This window comes from Mesocricetus auratus, unplaced genomic scaffold (assembly GCF_017639785.1).
Source record: "Mesocricetus auratus isolate SY011 unplaced genomic scaffold, BCM_Maur_2.0 Super-Scaffold_100014, whole genome shotgun sequence".
Taxonomy (NCBI): Eukaryota; Metazoa; Chordata; class Mammalia; order Rodentia; family Cricetidae; genus Mesocricetus; species Mesocricetus auratus.
In genome coordinates, this window is record NW_024429197.1 from 44,287,392 (window position 1) to 44,307,485 (window position 20,094).

The following is a 20,094-nucleotide window of genomic DNA, read 5'->3' on the forward strand; positions in this document are numbered from 1 at the left end:
AGCAAGTATTCTGCTACTGAGCTACATACTGAGTCCTTCGTTTATGAAACAGTATCTCTCTGTATAACTCAGGCTAGACTTATGCCTTATGTAATCAGTCTGGCTTTAAACTCATAATCCTCCCGTCTCCACCATCTAAATGCTGGTATTAAAGATGCGTGTGTCCACTTGTTGCTAAATATTTGCTTGACAGTTTTAGAATTAGCTCACTAATAGAGTGATTGACTAAAATGCATGAGACCGTGAATTTGATCCCTAGCAAAGCAAAAACCAAACAGAAATATTTACATAGAATTCAGATGTGGTTCCATTTTTTATCACCGAATCTAATAAATATTTCTGTCATCCTTGTAAATACTTCTATTTTTGTAAATTACAATTATATCATTTATCACAAAATATGAGTTTTGTAAGGTAAAGAGGAGGAATGGGTTGACGTTGTTTATATTCCTAGTTTCCAGTACTGTTCGTGACCCAAAGTAGTCTTCAATAAGATATCACTGATTGAAACCAAAGGCATATAAGTAATGAATATTAAAATGCATGTAAAACTTTGTTTTTTTCAAATAAAACCTGTGTGTATATTAAAGAAAGCATTAAACAGTTATAAAATACCTAATACTAAGTAAATATCTAACTGAATATCCTTTTGAGTTGATCCTTCATTTTTGATGCCCAAAGAAAGAAATTTTCTTTTTACTTAAAAATTAATATTTTAAGATAACAGTAACTATTACTTTCATTGTATATGAACTTGATCTACTATAAATACTATTTCAATGTGGCTTCAACCCTGTATACAACATTCCTTTTTTTTCTTGCAGGTCTGTTATACAGTACCAAGTGTTCCTTACCACAACTATTAAACTCTACTCGGCTAAAATAAATCACTGAAAATCAAATGCATGCACTAATAGGAATAGAAAACAAATGACACCATTTGTTAAAGATATTAAGAATTAAAATAATTTAAAATTCTTTCCCAAAACTCAAGGAGACATCATTGGTCTGTACAAAATTAGGAGAAAAAGATGAAAAGGAAGAGCTCACCTAGGGAAGGTGGCACCGTTTGCAGGGTAGGAGCTTGAAAATGCTCTTCTAGTCCTAAGGACTCAGATTAGATTCCCAGCATCCATACAGTGGCTCACAGCTATCCATAAGTTCCAGGGGATCCAGTGCCCTCTTCTGTCTCCACTGACACAAGGCACACACATAGTACACAGACATACATGCAGCCAAACCACCCACACAACTAAAATGCTTTTTTTAAATTTCAAGTTGCTGTTTCCAAATGGGTACTATTCCACAACAAGGGCTGAGACAAAAGGATGGGTAGTTTTTGTTGTTGTTTCTTTTACTGTTTTTAATAACTTAACTTTATTTTAATGTGTGTGTCTGTGTGTCACATCACCTGGAGTTACACGGGGTTGTGAGCTGCCATGTGGATGCTGGGAATCAAACCTGGGTCCTCTGGAAGAGCCATCAGTGCTCGTAACTGCTGATCCATCTCTGCAACCCCAGGATGTGTAGATTTTGATATGTACCATGAGCGGAGATGAATGGAGGAAACCTTAAGGGGTTTAACCATGTTAGGGTCTTCTGAAAAAGACTGTAAGTGATAAGAGCTTTGCCAGATGCTGGAAGAGATGACGTCTGTGTTGCTTTGTACAGTGATGCTGGCAGCAGACTTCTCCTTTGATTATACTGGCTTCATTGAAGGAGTTCTTACTAAGCGCTTGACATGCAGCTTCATACTTGATCCTTATAGTGGCCCTAGGAAATGGATATTCTCATCCAAAGAAATATGAATGACTAGTGTGCTGTGAGTATCCATTTTGAGATTTTATGTAATTAACTCCAATTTGTGATTTCTCGACTGTGTTTTAAACTGCTACATCTCACCTGCCAATTTATTGTCAAGTGTCTCTGGGTCTTAGGTGTTTAATGAGTATGCTCTAAACATCATATTGAAGTGACATCATTTCTCATTTGCACATAATTTATGCATCATATTTCATATAAGCAGAGTTCCTATTAATTTTGCATCTTATCAAAACCTACTTTGATTCACAAGAATTTTAAACTAACCACTTCTCTCCTGCAATGAACATTCATGATCGATTTTTAACTCAAATAACAAATTTAACATTTCACTATTTTCGAATTGATATCTTTTGCTTTGGGTCAACCCTTCTAGATTAAATAAATTTCTTTTTGTTTGGTTGGTTTTTTTTTTAAAAAAAATAGGGTTTCTCTGTGTAGCCCTAGTTGTCCTGGAACTGACTCTATAGACCAGGCTGGTCTAGAACTCACAGAGATACACCTGCCTCTGACTCCCTGATAAAGAAATTTCTTAGATCCTGATTCTATGTGCTAACTGGGAAACCACCCAGGAGCAATCAGAGGTGACATGACAATACCCGTCTTCTGACTGGTGGAACTGCAAGTAACAAATTGATATTTTCAGAAGAATTCGGAGCCATCCTCTCTAAAGCTCCAGAGCAGTGTTCTCAACCTGTGGGTCACCACCCCATTGGCAAACCTCTATCTTCAGTAATATTTACATTATGATTCATAACAGTAGCAAAATTATAGTTATGAAGTAACAACAAAAGTAATTTTATGGACTTTATGGTTGGGGTCACCACACCATGAGGAGCTGTATTAAAGGGTTGCAGCATTAGGAAAGTTGAGAACCACTGGCCTAGAGAACACAGTTTGGCCTTTTGAGAGAGACCTGAACAACTCCCTCCCTCCTGAGGAGACATCTTAGAAGAATTAGACTCTTCCCAGAAGTTCTTTCAGGGCAGGGCTGAGAAGGAAGTGCTAACAACAGCAATGGTTGGAAAGGAACATCTATGAAGACGGCCAGCTCTTCCCTTGGGAAACAATTCTAAGAGGTGTCCTGATCCCAACCCCAAGGAGGAGGCCCCACCTGGAGCTGCTTCCCTGAACTAACCATTGCATTTCCTCTGCCACCCCAGACAAAGTCTCTGCTATCTCTGAATCCAGTTGTTTAAAATGTCACACAGGACAGGAAAGATAGCTTAAGATGTGTGACCTAAAGACTTGAGACTTCCCATCTGTGTGAATCACATTGGACGGCCATGATGAAGCAGAGAGGTGCTTTTATTTAAGAGTATACAGCTCTTTAGAGCAAGCAGCCGGGTTTGATGGGATTGATATTAAAAAGCATGTGATATTACTAAGTTATGAGAACTTATTTATAAGCTGAAACTGGCAATAATCCTCACATTGGAGAAACAAGCACCAGAATCTTGAGTTTTGTAGAAACTACAGACCTCTTAAGCCTGTGTGCTAGCAGACTGCTTTGCCATCCAGAGAACCTTTATTTAAGAAAATATAGAATTTGTATTTTTTTCAATTATGTTTCTTCCCTGAAAAAGGAATGTGAGGCCACCAAGTAGACTATAAATATATAAGCCCTCCCTCCCTTACCACATTAATGAGGTCTACTAGTAGAGACTGGCTTGAATAATGGTCTCCTGTGGCTGTTGCTGTGGTCACTGAGACTCAAGCACTCATGCTCATAGAGGTTTATACCCAGAATGAAAGTTAGGGATCAATACAGACCTTCCCCAGAAACCAAGCTTCCTGTATTCTACTTTCTAACAAGAACATGACCACCTCCTTCTTGTCATCTTCATCAAAGAAATCTGTTTCAAGGAACTAAAGTCAAGCAGCAATGAGACAACTATTTGGGCCACAGGACTTTTTTGCTTGATTTTATGACAATTTTTCTAAACTTATATTGCCAAATACCATAACAAAGTAAGTTAAAACAACTGTGTGTGTGTGTCTGTGCATGAGCGCACATGCATGTTTGTGCATATGTACATACTGTTATTTTGCTTAACTTAAAACATCAGAGCAAAATTCAGTACCTGGGCTTGTATTATCATAATCTTTGGTGTAAAATCTGTCCCAGATTATATGTCACTGATAAATTTGACACTTGGAAAGCAAGACAAAATTAGGGCATCTTGATAAGTATCTGAAAGTACATAATAATGAAGAAATCAACAGCAAGTTACATTAGTTATAAATTACTATATAAGTGATCTCAGGTATTCTTTCCATCTTCAATACTCTTTCCTTTCAGCAATTTGTGTCACTCCTAAAATATTATTATTAATTTCTGATACATTGGCTGTTGAAATCAAATTGAAGAGCTGTATGGCAAATTATACACAATTATGTTACTTTACTGGTTTAATTTTTGAATACTTAACAAAATAGTTAAATATGCAGAAATATATAAAAGTAACATCACATGTATTTGTATCCAATTCCATTACTATATATAGCTTCATCAGTTAGTTTGGTAAAATTCCCCAAACTCATTTCCTGTGTCAATTCCATTTTCATTATAATAATTAGACTATTTTCAAACCAATAGGGAGAAACTTGTGGCAATCATTACACATCTGTGATCTGTGGTTGGGTCCTTATATTTCTCCCAGCATGTTTTACATATGCTGGGTAAGTTACATGGCACCCCACTGTGTAGAGTCTGGGATACACACACAAAACCCAAGCCCATTCTCACCAGTCCTTTTCTGAGGCCAATATAGGAATTGGTAAAATCCTGAATCAGTTAGATGGGGCTATTCTTTATGAGTTATTTACATGTGAAACATAAAAAAAAAAAACTAAAGTCAGTGGCATAGCCGTAATTTCCCTAACTCCTATCTAAAAGAAAGAAAAGCCTCCAACTCCTATACTGGGATTAAAAAGAATGGAGATAAGAAAACTTAACAGAAAGGCGTTTTTTGTTTTTACTTATTAATGACAATCTGTACACTGCTAAGAAGGAATTTTGTTTCTACAAAAATCATCATAGAAGACTTTCTTAGCCCGGTTTTGTTGTTATCCATAAGGAAACACACCAGAATGAAAGGCAGGAAAGAATTCACCTCAATAAGCAGATCCCTTCAAAGAGTGACTTACTCCGTCCTGGGAGAGGCCATGGCAACCCAGGAGGCAGCATCCACAAGAGATAGCTAGAAAACCCAGCTCATGTCGCGGGGAATCTGAACTTCAACCTTTACATGTACAAACTGGAGAGTCACGCAAGAGCAGTGTCAGCATCACCAAAATGAAGGTTTGGCAAGAGAGAAAGCTGAGCACTCACTGTGTATTAAAATATGACATAAAAATTAAATAAATAAACACCAAGCCAAAACTTACCAGAAAGGAGCAAGCTGACTCCGCAGAGAACTAAGCCGGCTAAAGAGTCCATACTTCCCCAGATCTCCCCATCCAGCGTCCACAGATGAGCATGAGTTCCCTGGGAGCCTTTCAAAAACCCATAACTTTGTGACTTCCCACTCGCATGGTCTATTTGCTCTTGTTTACAAGTTGGAGGCAACAAGGAATCGCACAGAAGCAGGCGGTAACAGTCTCATTTCTGTCTGAGCGCAGGGAGTTTTAAGTTCCTTTTTCCTGTTTCCTTTGTAGATTAGGATGGGAAAGGCTGTATCTTAAAGGCACTTGGTATCAGCAGGGCTGGGGGCACTGTGAGCCCTATCCATCTTACCCTTCGTCCAAGCACTTATCTTTCCTGCTTCGGCTCCTGCCTTGACTGGATTGTGGGGCAGAGGGATCTTTGTTACAAGTGAGGTCCTGGTCAGCGTTTTCAGGAACAATAGGGGTATCCTCTCATAGGCCAGGAATTGAATAACAAGCCCTCCACCTATGTATGGTATGCGATGAGGACCAGCCCTTCTCAGACTAATCAGTTCTCTGGAGGATCCCTGATAGAAGAGGCTTTGGGATCAGCATTTGCTCTGTGTTTGAGCTTAACTCACAGGTTTGAGTTGGGCAAAGAAATTTCCTGTGATGAGAAATCATAACCTGGAAAGCAGTCAATTTGAGCACGGCTGAGGTCAGCTCTGAGCGTAGCCACGAGAGACTAGATTCCACAACCATTAGCCTATTTTCTTTCACCCAGATGGCCTGTTTGTTGGCCTTGAGCCCAAATATCCACATGCTACTGGCTACAGCTTTAATTTTTATTAGCATTTCATCTGAGGGTGATCTAATTTATTGGAGAACTTGACCTGGGGCGATTTTAGTAACATAAATAATTTCATAGTTATATGAAATTATATACAAAAACATGGAGGGTGCTTTTTGAGAGAGACACTTACTCTATAGCTTTGGCAAGCCTTGAGCTCATTCTATAGTCCAAACTGGCCTTGAGTGAAAAAAAAGGATGCTTCCTCCTCAGCCTCCTGAGTATTGAGATTATAACTGAAAACCCATTCCTGGATTATTACAGATTTAAAAAATCAGGCAGGTAAAATAGTTCAACAGGTAAAGCCAAGCCTGAGTTCAATCCAAAGCCCATGTGATGGAAAGACAGACACCTGAAAATGTCTACCTCCTATGTGATCTTAATGCATACGCACACATAGACAATATGAAGGAAAAGTTAAGTTATCTCTATAAAGAGCAAACAAAAGTGGTTGTGTCTATAGGAGCGGAATCTACGGGTCAAAAGGAAAAGAACCACTGGAGTAATGGATTCTCCGGCAAGCTCAGGCACCCTCTTCTTATCCCAGTGGCCAGTATTTGTTCTCAGTGTGATTTCTCCCTGCAGGATAAAGCAAGCACTGCACTTCACCTGACTTTGCATGAAGAAAAACTTACCCCTCCCTTTCCCACAAGCCACAGGAAAAGACACAGCTACAGTGCTGCTGGTCTTGACTGATTTCTGCCCTAGGTGTTATCATTTCAGGAATGATCTTGATTGCCCATAATACTTCCAACCTGAGGGCTTAGATATCTCAGCTCTGTCCTCAAGCACATCTGAGAGCAAACACTGACTCTGCCACAACAGTTTGAGAGCAGTTACTGAGAGCCAGGAATGCTTCCAACCGTAGGGGGTGGATAGCCCCATCCAGTGCTCAGGCTCATATCGCTGCAGTGGGAACCAGCCTTCAGCAGCTCAGGGGTTGAGAGGAATGCACAGAGTCAGCAGACTAATCACTTTTCTGAAGGAGTAAAACTTAATTATCTGGGTACAGTGAGGGGGTGCAAAACTTAACTCTCTGGGGCCATCAAAAAAGAGATGGCACACACACACACACACACACACACACACACACACACACACACCTTTAGGATCTCTCTCTCAGCTTCTCTCACCTCGTTATTCTTTTCTTGCCTCTATCCAGATGTGGCCTTCTGTACCTCCCTTGGTATCTTCCTTCCAGCTTTCCTTCTACATCTTTCCTGGTGTTTTCCTTCTCTCGTGTCATTATTTATTTTTTCCTTATAGCTTATATACCCTGAGAAAACTTTCAATCAATATAAAAATTACAGTGTAGTTACATTCTATTTTTCAAGTGAATGATTACAATGAATATAAGGAAAAAGCAACATGTTTCCCATTTCCCTTACATGATTAGACATTTTATGTGTTACAGGTAAAAAATAATTTTCAAGAACCTACATCTATTTACATCCAAGAAACTTGTTATAGATTAACAGAATATAATCAAGCAAGGTATTTTTCTCAGCCAGCTCTTTTACTGGCATATTGCATTTTGTGGTTACAAAGAAAGGATCAATCATTTTATTATTTACCTTAAAAGATAATATTTTAAAAGATTTTATCACAAATCTAAATCTAAACTTTTATATGTGAAAAACAACCATCGAGCTCTATTTTAAATCCTCAGGGTACATACCTACTGATCAACAGTTTTTTGTTTTGTCTTTTTTTTTAATCAGGAAACTGAGGGCAGAACCCATCCTAGCAAGAAAGGTACATCTGCCAGCAAGAGTCAGGCTGTCATTGTTCCTGTTCCCTGATCTCAACAAGTTCCTTGTTCAATAACTAAAACTGTGTCTTTCTAAACTTTAAATTGTTCCCCAAGATTTTCCACCTTAAGCCATTACCAAAAACATCTTAAGTTAACCTTAAATCATTATTTAAAGCTTAGTTTCAGCTACGATGCACACTGAAACCTGTGAATTATTTCTCAACATTAAAAGAACTTGAGCCACCATAGCTTCTGCACCACAGCTGTTTTCCTTGATCATTAACCTAAGCCACAGTCTACGTGGCTCCTCATGAGAAACTCATAAGTTATAGCTTTATGACATTTCCTTGTTCCTACTTCCTATCTTCTGCATCCCCTGCTTTATCAGGGGCGGGGGCAACACTAAATCCTGCCTTTACCTATATTGATTTTCCCACTAAGCTAACCTCTATCACAATCCCTGACTATAATTATCTAAAACCCTCAATCACCAAAATTCTATTTAAGTACACTATTATTTTTCTAAAACTACTGATTCAGCTAAACAGTGCAGAAATAGGAAATCATCTTGATAATAGTCCATAGGTAAAAACGCCCAGAAAAATGGCATATTTCCATGAGATAATCACACTGCATTAAAGACAGTGAGGATCCCCCCCCCACTCACTCACCCCATGTCAGATACCAGAGAAAAATGGCAGCAGCAAACATGTAAAAACACGGCAGTAGAAAGAGACATTCTGAAACCAAAGTCCTTGGGGCCTGGCCTATCCAAGATTTACGGATCAGTGCCTTGCATTCTTGTGGACCAATCTCCTGAAGCCAGTTGCCATCTGCTGCTCCTCTGACATGGCCATATCAGGTTCAGTCATAAGAATTTGAGTGCTATTACCACTTTTAGCAACTTTTAAATGACAATACTATCTCCTTGTGGGGGGCGTCGTTTTTGTGTTTTTTAAGACAGGGTTTCATTATGCAACCCTGAATGACCTGAAACTTGTGTATTATGGCTAGTCTGCATCACCCATCTTGGTGTTTTCCCAAATGCTGAGACTACGGGTGTGTGCCGCCACACCATTCTCCACAGGTGATTTCAGATGAAACATTTGTGAAAACAAATGACACAAGCAAATAAGTGCAAATAAGTGACACAAGCACTTTGGCAATGGATTGTGAGTTCAAGGTCATCTTTGACAACATAGTGACTTCATCCCAAACTACACGATGCCCTGTCTCAAAATTAGAAATAATCATATTAATATGAAAAATTATCTGGCACTGTTGCCTAGCATCTTGATTTTCATTAGATCTTAGTAAGCTTCTTTTCATCTTTCCAATCTGTTCTTATTTAAGTCCAAAGAGCTCTGCCAAAAAGGCATCTTCTAGAATTCCTATGAAAGAGCTCTAAGTTTGACACTAGGAAATAGCCTCAGAGTCTGACTTTCTGGGTTCTAATTCAAGCTCTGCTATAATCATTTCTGAGCCCTGTTTCTTCAGATATAAAGATTTAAATTTTTTAATTTCTTGTCTGGATCCATCATCTCGTACGTATAAAATAATTAAATAAATGGTCCCACTTTCAACGTTCCCAGGCTGGGACCAGATCTTTCATCTGGGTAATTCTTAGTGCCATTGTCATAGCTAAAGCCTGGGGTCTGGATTTTTTTGTGTTCATAGAAGCTTTATTATTAATAGCCAGAAATTGGAAACAGCCTAGATGTCCCTCTACAGAATAATGGATAAAAATGTGGTACATTTCCCAATGAAGTATTTATTACTCACTTGTTAAAAACAGTGACACCTGACTGGAATGAACTGCTTCTGTGTCCATGTCTGTCTTCATGGTCAAGATGCAGTTGGGTCTGTGTTGAAGTTTGTGGCAAAGATTTCCACTATGGCCAACACAGAGCCCTGGGATCTGTTCCACAGCCTGTGGCTTTGTGAGTGTCTGGGGTCCATGCTGGATCTGTGTGACCCATGCTGCTAGCCAGGGCAATGGTGTCATCCCAGCCCAAGCTGCTGCTGAGGGACATGTCTGGGTCTATGGTCCTATAGCAACCAGAGTATGATTTCAAGTAGAACTGGGTAGGAGTGAGACAGAGTCTCACACAGTAGCCCAAACCTGGCTGGGACTTGTGGCAATCCTCATGTCTCAATCTCCCAAGTGCCGGGAGCATAGGCACAAGCTACCTAGCCTGGCTAATGTGTTCTGTATAAGGATATGGCAACTGATGCTTTGTGAAGTCCACTGGCCTCAAGTCATGTGAGGCAGTAATGGAAGGCCTTTGAAATAATTCCCAAGCACCTACCTTCTCAGACACAAGCTTGCGTTGTGCCCAGTGACCGCTCAGGTTGTCTCCATTGCTCGAAGCCTCCCTGGGTAGCTATTTTCTTTTTTGGTTAATTTTTCTTTGAGGAAAGGCCTTGTTATGCAAACAAGGCTGGCGTGAGATTCATGATCCTCAGCCTTCACCTAAGCTCTGACATTCCAGGCATGTACCACCACACCTGGCCAAGCTGACATTCCCCTTACTGCAGTCACTGGGGTGGCTTTCTTTGTTACTCTGAGAAGCAGCTCAGTTTCCTTTGCTCTGCTATCCAGTAAGGTGTATTGTTACCCCCAAAATATTAATCAAATCCTTCCTTCCTCCATTTCCCAGAAAGATTGGCTCCACCCCAGTCTTCCTTCTGCAGTCCAGGTAAGATGTCAAAGTTTAATTCTACATTATCCAGAAGAATTGTGTGGTTTCTTTTAATCTGCCAGACTCTATAATAACAATCCCATTTGTTTCTTTCCATTATCTTCCAGAAGAGTGACTCAGTTTCCTAAGTGCTCCTGGGTTTCCAGTTTGCAGTTGGTGAAAAGCCTGTGCAAATCAGAAACTTTAGGATGTGTTATAGTGTACATGTATAAAATGAAGTTAGTCATAGACAGACATTCCAAGATTCTCTACTTGAGATATCTGTTCCTTGGATCTCAGAACATGAAGAACCAATCAAAGGACAAGAATGGGAGCCTCCCAATACACTCTGGGACCAATAAGTTTGGAGAGCAGATGGGCAGAAGGCTGGGAAGTTTTTAAATAGGTTGGCTTGCCAGTAAGAGATTGCCAGTAAGAGACAGAGGCCACTTCCATCACTGGACTAAGCCTTACCCAATGCATAATGAAGGGTACTTGGGCATGCTCAGAAACCATCTTTAGAAGGATGTGGCCATCATTAGGGCGTCCTTATTCCCTAAGGAGTCTTGCTGACGAATTGAGAATCAGCTGCACCCTCTACTGCCCCATCCACTGGAACGGTCGTCCTGACCCTGCCATTTATCTTCTAGCCCTCAGCCTCTAAACTATTGGTTTTCAACCTTCTTAATACAGTTCCTCATGGTGTGATGACTCCCCAACCATAAAATTATTTTCATTGTTATGTCATAACTGTAATGTTGTTACTGTTATGAACTGTAATGTAAATATTTTTGGAGATAGAGGTTTGTCAAAGGGGTAATGACCAATCAAGATGTAACCGCCATAGGGATAAGAAGCCCAGAAACTTCTCCGGTAAGAGAAATACTTAGATTAACAATTATGGGATAAATACTTAAGTCAGAGCTAGCCAGTAAGAAACAAGCAAGGCCAACAGCTTCATAATTAATACAGTGTCTTGTGTGTTATTTGGGGACTACAACGCTGCAGAGCCCAGGCGACTGGTGGGAGAAAAACTAAAGCCACTGGCAAGGAAAAGGCTTCTCTTTACATAATGGTGTCAAATGGTGATCAGGAGTGTGATCATGAATTTCCATGTAGGATGACAAAAGCTTTAAAGGAATTTTAGAAACAAAAGAACGGAGAAAAGCATGGGTTCTTGGTAGCAGCATTTTTCTCAGGTGGGCTCTGTTTTGCTAGCAACAAGCAGAGATTCATGTGGCTTGATTAAGGGAGTCTTCCTGTCTCAGCATAAAAAAAAAACCAACGAGGTTTTTTAAGAGGCTCTGCTAACAATTAAAAGGTGTGTACGTAAAGCTGGAAATGGTAGTGACCACATCTCTAAGCCAGCAAGCTTTTGCTGGATGTCAGCATAGACTGAAACAGTGAGCTGGAGTCACACTTACACCTGCCATCTTGGAAAAACTGCAGTTTAAACAGCCACGGTTTTAACAGATAAGACATGGGGCCAGAAAAACATAAAGATTTACAGTAAAGTCAGACTTGGATGGAGAAAAACCTCTAAAGGTTTACAGTGTGTTTAAAAATGTGCATAGGATTGAGAATGAAAAAGAAAGGGCATAGTGGTAAATAGAGAAGCAGGCTGTGGAGGCACATGCCAGTAGGATTTACTCCAGAGGCAGAGGCAGGCGGGTTTCCAAAGAGAAACCCTGTCTCAGAGAAAAATAAATAGAAGTAAAAGAAATAGAGTAATAATAGATAATTAAATAAGCCACGTAAAGATGGAAAATACACAAAAAGTCTGGATACTATATGCTATTGTGTTTTTCAGTTTTTTGCTTGCTAAGGAAGGAATAACTACTAAAGTACACTTGATTATAAATGCTGCTGAATTAATTCAACTTATATCTTTTGAAAATGCCTTGACTTCAAAATTTAAGTATAAGGATATGTTACTTGGGAAAAGAGTTTTTGTTTATGTTTCTACAGAAAATAAAAAGCTGAGGATTCCTTCCAGGCTTCTGTGGTTTGATGAACCAAGACCCCCGGAAGCAATGGCCCAAGTGATTCAACATCTAAAACAGCTAAGATCATGCAGTCTTACAGACCCTGAAACTAAGGACTTATACAGGTTTCTGAGTTTTGTCATGATCCCCATGGTATGAACAGCGCCCCCTTGTAGCACGAAGCAGTTTGGAATGAGTGATGTCCTAATTCCCATCTTGTTTATAAATCTTTGTTTTCATTTGAATGGGGTTGTTTATAATTGGTTAGTGATCACAACCAATCTCTTTTTAAAGGAAAAGGGGGATTATGGTATGGAAATGAGTACTTTGTATTGGTATGGTTTTTCATTTATTGATACAAATTCAAGGTCAATTTTGTGACATGAATATTTCTCCTCTTGATTAAGTATTGTGCTTATACTGATCTTTTAAAACGTAATGCATAATTAAATACAGACTATAGATAGTTACTTATAATAGTCAGAACTCATAGTTAGGTAAGTTAGGTTTTCTAGATATACAGAGATATATTTGAGATAGATAGACAGTCTTCAAACCTTTCAAAGACCTTCAGAAAATGGCATTTAAAATGATTTAGAGTTTTTCTTGGCAATGAGAAATGTCTACTCCTGGCACATCAATTATGTCTGAGAGGAAGATGGGCATCACAGAAACTCATTATGGAGTTTGCTTTCAATGTGGCAAGATTAGCCATTTGGGCAAGAAACTGCTTTTGCCTGGACTGCTTGACTGTTGCTGTATAAACTGGACATGCAGAACCCACAGGAAAGTGACTGCTGAATTCAAGCAGTCCTTCAGGGTTCCTGATTCATGGAAGAGTCTACGAGCCTTTCTGCAGGACACAGAAAAATGACTGACAGACTGCTGATGCAGATGGACAGTTTGAAATGTCCTGCTTTGCTAAGAAGTCTTCCAGACACATGATGGCCTATGGGCTGAAGATTAGTGCCCCGACATTAAAGAGGAACTTCAGGTGACTGTCCAGGCAGCAAGATGTCTCTGTCAATCCTAGTGTCTATATATTATCCTTCTGTGGTCTTTGATGGAGTTGAAAACAGATATAGTTTTCCTTAGTTATGATAAAAGAAAAGCTACATATAGGACTTTGGACTCACAAGGATGGGATGGATGATATTTTCTTTAAATCTTGCTGAATGTTGATAGACAAAATATTGTAACTGTGTTCTTATTTGATAACTGTTCTGTTATATATAATTTGACTATGTTAAAGTTAATACCTTTCTTTTTGTTTAGACAGAAAAGAGGAGATGATGGGTAAAGTCCTGTGTATATGTCAATAAAGCACTGTTGGCCAATAGGGAAGCAAGATAGGTAGGACTAGGAGTCGAGGAGAACTCTGGGTAGGAGAAACACAAGGAGTCAAAATGTAACCGCCACAGGGATAAGAAGCCTGGAAACTTCTCCGGTAAGAAAAATAGTTAGATTAGCAATTATGGGATAAATACTTAGGTCAGAGCTAGCCAGTAAGAAATAAGCAAGGCCAACAGCTTCATAATTTAAAAAAGGGGGGGGGGGGGTAATGACCCACAGGTTGAGAACCACTGCTCTACACTTTAGTGTCTAATGGGATTTTGAAGACCACTCAATCTAAATTAGGACTCCACAATAGCTTGCTCTATTCCTCTTTATTCCTTTCATGGTGCTAATCATACACACATGTCTATCTTTTTGTATGTCTTCCTCTGCCCCCTAACTGACTGTATCCTCCATGAAACTATGACATACCTAACATCTTTGCCACTAAATTTCCAAGACTGAGCACAGTGCAGGGAATATAGTGGGTCTTTTGTAAATTAGGTTTCATTCTGGCAAATTCAAAGGGAATTAGTTTTGTTAATTCTCTGCCACCCCACCTTTTTTCCTATTCCCATGACCCCACCTTGTACCTTTCCATCTCCCTTCATAGTAGGTCTTATATAAATATTCGGTGAACTGATAAAAATTAAGGTGCTACCATTGTTACTCATATGCTCATGTCAAGAAAAGGGCTTTGAAGTCGGGCGAAGCCAGGTTTTATTTGTCATATCTGTAATACACTCTCTGTGATGTGGTCAGTTGCATTCAGGTGTCTAAACTCCACATCTTTGAAATGGTTAGAAATAATAATTAGTAATAAATACATATTGAATAAAAGCACTTTATGGCTTCCTGTTCTACCCACAACCACTGACACCACTGATTTGTGATATTTACCAAGCAAAAATAAAAAATGTGCTCTAAAATTTATGTTCTAGGAACATTGTTGATAACAATCAAAACTAGGAAACAGTCTGAGTAGTAACAAAATGTGTATTTATCCTAGTACAGGATAAAGTACCCAAATGTTAGAATGTAAGGTAGAGCTGATGGATGGGAGTGGCAAACATGTTAAGGTATGTTTTTTTGGAGCTAGAACTGGTGGGAACAGGTGAAGTTTTATACATTCACATGTACATAACAAACATCCTAAAACCTTAAAGTGACTATTTCTGTGCTGTAGCAAAACAAAACTGACCACTGGTACTCTACTCTTCATGTTCTTCTACAAGGCCAATACCTCCTAAAGTGATGGTTCTCAACCTGTGGGTCATGATACTTTTGGGCTTGAACTTCCCTTTCACAGAGGTCACATATCAGATAATTCCACTATGATTTGTAGCAAGATCACAGTTATGAAGTAGCAACAAAATAATTTTATGGTTGTAGTCACCATAACATGAGGAACTACATGTATTAAAGCGTCGCTGGCAAAATGGACTGAATCCAAGGGACCTTTGCCTACAGGACTTGAGTGGTCAGATCAGATATCTGTGACTTACAGCATAGCCTGGGCATTCTGCTGGTCAGCGGCACTGAGCCTTGGCATCATCACATCTGGCTTCTTACAGACTACCATGAAGCCTTCTGTGAACCTGCCATTCTTAACAGTGCCTAGCAGCAAGGGAAGGGCCATCAACAATCAAGTCCTGGCCTTCAGCCAGGACAGCACAGCTGAAGTGGCAACACCCACTCTGGGGGATGGCTATGGAAAATACCTGATTCTCTCCCGACCGCTTTACTGAAATCCTGTCAGTGACTGTGGCCATTTTCCCTTCCTTTCTCTTTCTGTTTCACTAATTCCTTTCTTTGTCATAAGCATCTAACTGGCAATTGCTACACTAAGCCCTTGTAAGATGAGACACAAAAGACGATGATGCATTCTCTGCTTTTGAAGCTCGCTATTACACAAGCCAGTGACAATGCATCATAACAGTAAAAGTTAAAGAACAAAACCAAGCATTGTGTGATTAAATGCCAGTGGGTGGTACAGGCAACAGGCGGTTCCAAAGTTCTTTGCTTTGGTACCCTTTGAGCCATAAATCACCCATTAGCATGCCATTTTTTTTATCCTCCTGGTGTTTGCTAGGCGCAGGTGGTACCCTCTTAGATACACCTGAGTCCCTTAAGGCAGAAGTGTTCAGATGAACATGTGTTACTGAAACAAAAAGAACTGAAGCACCTTTAGCTATTAGGAGACAGAAACCTTCAAAAAGTTAGCCATGCTTCATCGAGCAGGCCTGTCGTCCCAGCTACTCTGGAGGATCACACCTTCAAAGCGTGCCTGGACTGCAGAGTGAGTTCAAAGTCAGCCTTGGAAGCTTAGTGAGATCCTATCTAAAAATATAAATGGAGGAGGAGGAGAAGGAGGAAGAGGAGGAGGAGGAAGAAAGGGGAAGATGAGGAGTCAACAGTGTTTACAGTGGTAGCAGTGGCAAGGGATATAGCTTACTGGCAGAATTCTTACCTTGATCATAGTGGCCTTTGGTTCCCAGTAATGAAAAATAGAAGGAAGGAAGGAAGGAAGGAAGGAAGGAAGGAAGGAAGGAAGGAAGGAAGGAAGGAAGGAAGGAAGGAAGGACAGAAGGAAGGAAGGAAGGAAGGAAGGACAGAAGGAAGGAAGGAAGGAAAACTTGAATCAGGGAATGTAGTTTGGTGGTAGACCTCTTGTGTAACATGTACTATCCCTGGGGGGATCAATCTTTAGTATAAGAAAAAAACGGTAATAAAAATATTTTATTTTAAAAACCGAGCTTTGAAATAAATATGAGTAAAAAGGAAAGGTGAGCCGGACGGTGGTGGCACACGCTTCTAATCCCAGCACTCAGGAGGCAGAGGCAGGCGGATCTCTGTGAGTTCGAGGCTGGGCTGGACCAATAGCCTCCAAAACAATACAGGGAAACCCTGTCTCGAAAAACCAAAAAAAAAAAAAAAAAAAAAAGGAAAGGTGAGCTCCTGTTCATCTTTGAAAATAGAATTCAGCTGTCCCTTTAAACGTGAAACATTCCCGCAGCAGTAACTGGGGCTATAGCAAACACTCCAGAACTGAACTACGTCTTCACAGTTCATCCACCTTGTAGCAAGCTGACATGCGCTTCTTTGGGGTATGTCTTTACTTATGGGTCTCATTTTTCTGTTGTAAACTCCAGTTGCCCTGGATCATTGTAGTCTCAATTGGCTTCCTGTGTCCACAGTAAAATGCCAGTTATTCAGATAATCCAGTTTCAAACATAAAAGTCGAAATGGATGAAGCCACAAATGTATCACCCTCTAGCAAGTAAGCCTGTCTTTTTATGTACAGGATCAAAAATCCAAGAATGAACAGAAATAAGCAAGTTGTCTTGAAGCATAGGCTAGGCATTGGCATACCATTGCTTCTAAAGCATTCTTTTACCACACTACACAGCTAAATCTAGAACCAAACTGAAAACTATCAACCCTCCACCTCATCCCTAGCCCTCACTGCAGAAGGCCAAATCCAGGGCCTTGAGCAAGTTAGGCAAGTGCTTTGCTACTGAGCTATAGCCCCAGCCCTTCAACTGTTTGATATGAAGACTTAGAAAGTCATAATCCAATGAAAGCCAACCAGGGAAAAGTAACAACACTGATTATTTCTTAGTCATGTTTGTTCATATTTAATTTGTATGTAGTAAAATCACAGCTTTTGAAAATTATAGTAAAAAGCACATACAATACAATTGGCCATCATAACTACTCCAAGTAGTAAATGATATTCATCATACTTAAACTATTGTGCCACCAACTTTAGAATTTTTGTCTGTATGTGATTGGCTTATTCCACTTATCATGGTAGTCATTAACCCATTCATTTTTCTGCACATGGCAAAGTTTCATTATTCATGGGTGAATCCTCCATCATATATATGTATCTCTGTATTTCAAATTCTTCATTCATTTATCCTTTTAATGGACACCTGGAATGGTTTAATGTATTAGTCATTGTGGATATTGCAGTAAACATGACTATTAAGGAATCTTTTTTATGCTAACTCCATTTATTTGGGTATTGTGCTGGCTAGTTTTGAAAGGCTAGAGGCATTTGGGAAGAAAAAGTATTAATTAAGAAAATGATCCTAGTGGATTGGCCCATGGGAAAGGTGTTAGGGGCATTTTCTTGTTTAGTAATTTATACAGAAGATCCTGAGTTGTATAAGAAAGCAGGTTGGGCAAGCCATGAGGAGTAAGCCAATGAGCAGCATTCCTCCATGTTCTCGGCACCAGTTCCTGACTCCAGGTTCCTGCCTTGAGTTTCTGTTCTGACTTCCCTAGGTGATGGACTACAAGCTGTAAGATGAAATAAACCCTTTCCTCACCAAACTGTTTATGGTCACAATAATAGAAATCAAACTAAAACAGGTATATACCCAAGATAGGCTATCTTGATCATATGGAGGTTCTAGTTGTAGTTTTTTGAGGAACCTCCATATTAGCTTCCCTAGTGACTCTTCTACTAAACCACCTTTTTTCCCATATCCTTGCCAGTCTTTGTTACTTGCCCATCACTGTTTTAGTTGTTTATGTTTCCTTGTGTCCTTCTGTTGGTTTTGAACTTAATCTATTGTTTTCCACTCTATTTATAAACATGATAGTAACTGGCAGCATTTCTTTAACATAATCACACAATGCTATACATCAATATGGCGCCCTAAATGAGATGTGTACAGGGATGACACTGTCATCCTAACATGGAAATGGAATCTCATGGGGTCCCTACTCATATACACAGAGCTATAGGTAATTAAGGGATGCTGAGAGTAAGAGAAATTGTCTTTCCCTGGGAAAAATGCCCCAATTAGTTATCCAATACCAAGTCATCAGTCCCGAAGTCCTGAAATCATATACTTAATCATATACTTACAAGTAACATCATACAGACTGAGCAGGGTGTGTGTGTGTGTGTGTGTGTGTGTGTGTGTGTGTGTGTGTATGTGTGTGTGTGTCTGTCTGTCTGTCTGTCTGTCTGTGTAAAATTAAAGGGGAAATAGGAAATTAATGAAATTATGCTTTCATTTTAAAAATATATTAATAGAGAAAGGGAGAATTCCTTTCATTTTACTACAAATTTTGAAGTGTTAGATTTTATTTTGATTTAATTCAAAATTTCCCTTTATCCCACGAATTTATAAAATTGTTGCTTCCAAATGTAGGGAATTTTCCAGGCCTCTTTCTGTAAATGATTTCTAGGTCAATACTGGTATGATTATGGGATGTGAATTATATGCCTTAGCTATTATAAATTTTCTTAAGATTTTTTATGGCCCAGAATGTGGTCACTCTTGAAAGTTCCACCTGTATTTTAAAACTCTAGTGTTCCATTCTTGTTGGAATGATCTGGAATCTTCAGTTTGGCTTGACTGCTTCATAGCCTTGTCTTCTAGACCTTACTGGCTTTATGTTTCCAGTTTCCAAGAGGAGAAAGTTAAAGGTTCCACCTCTAACAAACAGATTAATTATTAATAATTTTCCACATATTTAAGCCATTTCTTAAGTTTTTTCAAATTTAGAAATTTGCATTTGTCTGCAAATCAAAACAACTCTGAGATAACATCTCACTCTTGTCAGAATGGCCAAAATCAAAAACTCCAACAACAGTTTATACTGGAGAGGATGTGGAGAATGGGGAACACTCCTACACTGCTGGTGGGAGTGCTGACTTATACAGCCACTTTGGAAATCGGTATGGAGATTCCTCAGGAAAAAATGAATCAATCTACCACAAGACCCAGAAATTCCACTCTTAGGCATATACCCAAAAGATGCACATTCATAAACAAGAGATGTCTGTTCCACTATGTTCATAGCAGCATTATTTGCTCTCTTAGCCTAGATACACAGGGGAGGGCCTAGGCCCTGCTCCAAATGACTTGACAGATTTTAATGGTCCCTCATAGAAGTCCTTACCCTCCTTGGGGAGTGGATGGGGGATTGGCTGGGGGGTAGTTGGGGAGTATGGGAGTATGGGAGGGAGAGGAAACTGGAATTGATATGTAAAATAAGATCGTTTCTAATTTAAATAATATATATATAATAAAACTTGAAGCCAAGAAAACTCACTAGATGAATATTGAAATGTTGCACACAAACTAAGTCTAAAGCAGCATCAACATTGGAGACAATTGGGCCTCAGTGGTTTAGAGCATTTATTTTTGTAGAGTGCCTGGGTTGATCTCTAGCCCCCACATGATGTCTCACAATCATCCATAATTTCAGTTTCAGAGGGCTGACACCTTCTTCCGGCCTAAGTGGGATTAGTCAAGTATGTGGTGCACAAACATA

The 20,094-nt window shown here is 39.5% G+C and overlaps 1 protein-coding gene across 3 annotated transcripts in view; it reads right to left on the minus strand.

Annotated features, from left to right (window-relative positions):
• Tek (TEK receptor tyrosine kinase) overlaps nucleotides 1-5,749 on the minus strand; it is a 102,647-nt gene extending 96,898 nt beyond the window's left edge. The window contains exon 1 of one of the 3 annotated variants that reach the window (XM_040757155.1): nucleotides 5,212-5,749. In XM_040757155.1, the coding sequence (XP_040613089.1) occupies nucleotides 5,212-5,263 (52 nt within the window). In that variant the 5' untranslated portion in view covers nucleotides 5,264-5,749. The remainder of the gene's footprint in view (nucleotides 1-5,211) is intronic. The other 2 variants (XM_040757156.1, XM_040757154.1) reach the window with 2 other exon arrangements.
• Between the last annotated feature and the right edge of the window lie 14,345 nt (nucleotides 5,750-20,094).